This window comes from Piliocolobus tephrosceles, unplaced genomic scaffold, assembly GCF_002776525.5.
Source record: "Piliocolobus tephrosceles isolate RC106 unplaced genomic scaffold, ASM277652v3 unscaffolded_25177, whole genome shotgun sequence".
NCBI lineage: Eukaryota > Metazoa > Chordata > Mammalia > Primates > Cercopithecidae > Piliocolobus > Piliocolobus tephrosceles.
The window spans coordinates 25613-31612 of record NW_022307840.1 but is presented as its reverse complement, the minus strand read 5'-3'; the positions used below and the strand labels follow the sequence as shown (position 1 = coordinate 31612).

At 37.9% G+C, this 6000-nt stretch overlaps 1 protein-coding gene across 3 annotated transcripts in view; it reads right to left on the bottom strand.

The window, feature by feature from the left end:
• Nucleotides 1–1536: 1536 nt before the first annotated feature.
• The window catches only part of LOC113221487 (kinesin-associated protein 3-like), a 29539-nt gene continuing 25075 nt past the window's right edge, over nt 1537–6000 (bottom strand). The window contains exon 4 of one of the 3 annotated variants that reach the window (XM_026450814.1): nt 1537–2711. In XM_026450814.1, coding sequence (XP_026306599.1) covers nt 2660–2711 — 52 coding nt within the window. In that variant the 3' untranslated portion in view covers nt 1537–2659. Of the gene's footprint in view, nt 2712–2748; nt 3635–3755; nt 3790–6000 lie in introns of those variants that run through there. The other 2 variants (XM_026450813.1, XM_026450815.1) reach the window with 2 other exon arrangements.

The following is a 6000-nucleotide window of genomic DNA, read 5'->3' as shown; positions in this document are numbered from 1 at the left end:
CTATGAGAATGCACATATTAATGTATAAAATTCAGCTTGCTTAAATGAGATTTTGTAATTCCAATTGATTTATTCAACATATTCATAATATTTCCTTTATGTATGTAAGGACCCATTTGATAAGATGGTTTAGTGTATGTTAACAACGATGTTATTTTTACTCTAAGAAGAGCTCTTATAAAGTGGAACTTCAATTTTTTGAAATCCTTGAAATTCCCTTAAATTTCCTTAAGTACTGTGGTGTCTTCTCTATAACGAAAACTGAAAAAATGTTATGACTCATTAAATAAACCCAGTAAGTACAAACTTATGTTGAAACTAAACATACAAAATAACGAAATAACAAACCATTTTATTTTATTTGAGAAAAAAGAAAAAAAGCCTTGGTCTTTTAAAAGGATTAAAATAGACTCAATTTATGGAGTCTTGGAATCTTCACGGTAGTGCAGACGAACTTCCACTTGCCCTCCCTTGCCCCACCTCCTGCACACCTTCTCCTCTTAGTTTATTCACATTTTAAATCTTTCTTCCAAGTTTGGCCTGCAACCACTTGACTGGATAAAGTAGGTCACTTGAAAAGGAAGAAAGCCCAATAAAATGAATTGCAAAGATAACAAGATTAAACTGATTGCGCTGTTTTCATACATTGTAGTTGAAGTTCTGCAAATACGCAGTTGGCTGTGGTTTGGCATTCAACAGCATGTGATCAGTAAGAAGGAGGAAATTTTATTCTCATTAACTGCTGCAGATTTACTGCAGTGAAAAAGGGCTATGTAACCCGAGATGTGACAGTACAGAAAGATCAAAGCCATGGACTGGAAACTAAATAAACCCTCTGGCTACTTCCTGCAAGGAAAATTCACTTTGGCAATGTAAAACAGAGCCCAGTTAAAAACTACTCTCAGTTTTATGAGCTGTCACAGCAGTTTAAGTGGTTTGGATTGGCTGAGTTTATAACATTATATTTCCTTGTTTTTGTCTTAGATACTTCTGTAAGCGGTTTTAAAGACGCCCCCCACCCCTTTAAAAAATACAACAACAAAAAACTAATTTCTTTTGGTTGAAACCAAGAAGGTAACCACTAAACTTATTAATGCAGGTAGGTCTTTGTTTGCACATTCCTTTCTCATTTAATACAGCTTAATACTTTATTCTTAGATTTATTTGGTAATATAAATTTACTTAATAATTCATCTACAATCTGTACAATTCCTATTCAGAATAAGTGCAAATCAGTTTACAGAGCCCATATGGCTCATATCTGAGGAGTAAGCTATTTGTAACAGCATATCTGTAAGGACTATGGGCAATATGGAGATTATGGGAATTAATATTACATTTAAAATTACATTTGAAAACGTGTAGGCCCTAGGTTTTAGCTGTTTCTTAAAAAACAAATACCTTAGAAAAATATCTAGTTTAATATTTCTAATATAAGAAATCTAACAACTGTTCATAAATAGTTAAATTACATTGTTAAATCAATGAAGACACAAATAGGCTAGATTACATCTACCTTAAATTAGAAAATATCCTTGAGTAAAGGAGTAAAGCTCAATATCATTACATTCATATTTAAAGGAAATAAAAGGTGACATGCTGTATTTCTCTCCCTTATTTTTTTGGAGGGGGTAGTGATGCTTATTAACCAATTATACACAATTTTGTTATTCTCATTATAATATGAAGGAGCAAGACTTTATGATGGTAATTTGCATTATATTCCCTTAAAAATCATTTTTTTTTTAAATAAGAGCATTTCCTAGGTCAAATATGTCATAAGAGCAGTCATCTTTGCTTAAAGACTTTCTTCCTTTCCATTCAAATTTACAACTAATTTCTACCTGTAAAGCCAACAACAATGCAATTAATACATGTGAAAAGTATATGACCTTTAACACTAGACAATCACTCTTCAATGGTGATGATATAATTAACTTGCCAGACACAACTGGATTAGCTTCCGTGTCATCTTTTCTTGTAGAAAGCTACACCATAATTGACGTGTTAACATTTTTAAAGGTTCCAGTCATATTCGGGTTACGTTTTTTTAAATTTGTAGACTCAATTATGCTGAATTTCTTCTACTAAGTGAAAGTCCTAGTGTCACAGGATCCTTGGGGTGTTGCTTCGCCACCCAGAAACCATTGTGGCTGGGCGGCACCTTCTCCCTGAGCTCGTTCTGTCCACTCCGCCAAGGTAGGCTGTGCTTAGCTTGCGCTACAAACCTGCATCCCACACCAGCCACGGGTTAGTCAGGTGTGGAGTGGCGAGGGGTGTGTGGGTAAGCGAATGCAGGGCCTGGTCACCACACATATCAGGCATGCTGGCTGACTGGCTGCTATGGCAGGGTGGGCAGCTCCAGGGACTGGTACAGGTGCTGGCTCCGTGCAAGGCTGCAGATGGACCAGATGTAATGCACGCAGCTTCTGCTCTGAGCAACTGCGTCTGGATGAGGGGAACACAGAGGTGCCCAGAAGCCTGGAGAAACTGGGAACCACAGAGCCCCACAGAGGGTGTCACAGCCCTGGCTCAGGAGCAACTAGGTCTGGGCTCTTGGAAGAGCCACAGCTCTTCTCTCCTTCTCGTTTCCCGCAACATGGCGAGTAGGGGCGATGTGTTTCAGCCCCATTTGTTACAGCTCTTTGAGTCCTGCCATTCAGGTCCCAAGTTCTTGTTTTGCATCCAGGAAGAATGAGGTAAGTGGACAACTGGAGGATAAGCAAAGGGGAAGAGGAGCTCCGTTGAGTGACAGAACAGCTCTCAGGAAACCCAAAGTCGTAGCTCCTTTCTGTAGGCGGCCTGATGAGTGTCCAGCTCTCAGCAGAGAGGAGATCTGCAGTGGGTAGCTTCTTATAGCAAGCAGGTAGTCCCCACATCTGTACGAGTCTGGCTGAGCCTGGGGTTTTTATAGGCTCAGAAGGGAGGAAGTGCATGCTGATTTGTCCATGGCTGGCCATGGACAGGGCCAGAAAAAGTACAAGTTCTCACTTTGGGTGGAAGACTCCACCTGGAACCGGCAGCCTGGTCCCCAGGTTCAGGCCATCCCTGGCTAGAAGGTGGGGTTTCACTGGGGACTCACCCCTTTTTGTCCAGGAGCCTGTCTGCTGCCATCAACATGCCATCCACTGCGCCCAGGCAGCCCATACTGAGCCACCTTCAGCACCCCCTGGCCTCCCTCCCTGAGCTCATAGGTGCCCAAAGCTTCAGAGGGGGCTGGGGCAGGGCGGGGGGAGGGGGGGTGCTAGTGTGTCAGGGCTGCTCCAAGTGCAGACACACCCAGCCAGATCATGACAGTGCCTGGGCTTGGCTTCAACTTTCCTGCAAAGTTGGAGTAGGTGCCGGCAGCAGGGAGAGGCCAGGGAGCGGAAGCAGGCAATTCCGAAACTGCAGGGGCACGGGGCCTTCTCCAGGCCCCCAGGAGCACTGGGATGACCTGGTCTCAAGCTGTGGCTGGGTGGCTGCAGCTGCACCCAGGAGTGTGGGGCTCCTGGCCTGCCAACTTGGCAGGGGGCAGGACTCCTGCCTCTTCCCAGCCTCACAGCTCTGTGTAGCTCGCGATGTCAGCTGTGCCTCCCCAACTGCAGCTGGCATCCCTGCAGCAGCTGCTCCAGATGGGCCACTGCCACCATCACTAATAAAGTCACAATAAATTTGGTTTTATTTGGGAGCACCTTTGGGCCTTCTATACAGCTAATGTCCATGCCTTCAAAATTTTTGCTCAGATTAGCAGAATTAAATTGAACACTAACTTGAAGAGGGCAGTTCTGTCACCAACTTCTCTTGTTCCTAAATTTTCAAAAGAAAGCTAATCATTTGAAATATTTTTTCAACTCAGGATTATAATTTCTCTAGGATAAAACATCTTCCCAAGTTTCCAGGATTCTAAGCCTTGATTTGTGGCTCATATGTCTATATTTCAGTTACATTTACAATTTACTAATGCCGATGTGTGATAATCTAATAAAATCTGCCCTTAAAGGTTATAGGCCCAATTTACTAATAAACCCTAATTCAATTCTCCTTGGGAAATGCAAATCATTAGTGTCCAAGTAGCAGAACTGAATTTCCTTGCCTTTTCAATACTAGAAAGAAGCTGTCTCTCTAAGAAGTCTAAACAAATAAGAGAAATCAGACTAATATACAACAAGCCCATGAGGATTCATTTATGAGCATTTTTAAAAGAATACCATCATGTATGCAAAAATTTAAACTGCTTAATTAGCTGAATAAATGATTTTTTAAGAGGCATTTACCCTTCTAGACTGAGAATATCCCACTTATTTCATTCCCATTTTTTATACAACTGGATTTAATCTGTAGAGAATTTAGTGAACTATTTAAGATAATTTAAAGGTAGTGAACTAATTACTTAATGTGTTAATAAACCCTTAGCAGCTCATGTCCAAGCAAATCTGAAACACCGATTTGCAGTAAACCATGTCAAATGTATTAAATCAAACTAAGTAAACAGTATGTCGTGTTGCACAACAAAACCTACATATCTTACTCTGAATTTTAATAACATTTATTTTAAACTTTCTAAAGTACAGTTCACTGATAAGACTAATATATCTCCTTGTCATCTGGAGGCAATAATGATGTAATAGTAAGAGTGTTGACTCTTATCAAGCTTAAAGGCTTCACTATTAGCTACCTGGTTTTAGGCTATTTCTTAAAAATCTCTGAACTTTAATTTTCACATTGTGAAAATAGGGACAATATCACTCTTTGCCCTATAACCTCACACACTTTTTGATGATCAAATAAGATACATGAAGATTTAAATGCAAGATAAATGTAAGTTATTAGTCTTCATATACTTAAGAGTAAAAAGGCTTAAACATTTTATTATTTGAATATTTTAGAAGGCTCCTAAGGTATTCCACCTTCTTAACTAAAAAAGTAATTGGGACAGCTGCTATGAAAGTATACAGAAAGAAAAAAGGGATTTCATGTAAAGATTATGTAAGATCAAAACTCTTGTAGTATGAAAATTTTTTATTTGCTTTTTTTCTCATTAATTAGAACTATGCTGTGACATAACTATTGCACTCTTGTTCTCCTGTTTTTACCATCCCACAAGTTTAAGAGTAAAATGACCACTTCATTATCTTAGGAATAATTTTGCTTGTCATATAATACTATTTCTTATGGTTTTACTCAAAAAGTTTTACTGTACACTTCTGCTTCATTAATACTGAAGAAGGTGGAAATAACTTACAATTATTTCTATTGGTTTTACCTACTGATGTCATTTATTACTTGGCTTGAAATAGATGCTTACATTTATTGAAAATAATGTCATTTGGAAAACTGAATACAATTATTACAAAAATTTGCACAGATCTGAGTATTTTTAGATCAAATCATATACTATGCCCAAATCAGAGCAACTTTTAAAAGTAAACAGGACACTGTATTATTATCCAGCCTTACTGTTGCTATAAAGAGGTTCTACTGAGTATGTTTAAATCATGACTTAAAATTCTATTTACATTGAGAAGCAACTCTCGCAAATATCCCAACCTAAATTCAGTTAAGAACAATTAGGGACCTACACAAATGTGCACGTCAAGAACAAAGTGTAAATAAAATGTATGACAGTGCCTTGCCTTTAATGACTTTTTTTTTAATACTATGTTTCATAATAGACTCATCTTAAAATGTTTACATATTAAGTAAACAAATCTGTTATAATGTTTTAATACATGAAAATCAATATAAATAGATTGAGCAAATATTCTTAACCATACTGTCTACTATCAGTTACTAGAATTACAGATGTGGCAGTGATGTATCCAATTTTATGCTATCAAAACATCATATGTGAATAAAATTTTTATAAAAAAACATTTTTAATAAGGAAGAGGAAAATTAAAAGTTCACTGTGGTAAATCCTTTAAAAAGTCAAGAAGTTTATGAAAGGTGAATATTTATTGCTAAATGTATCTATTTTGACTTATGTTGACATTCACATATAAAGTTTACTTAGAGTAC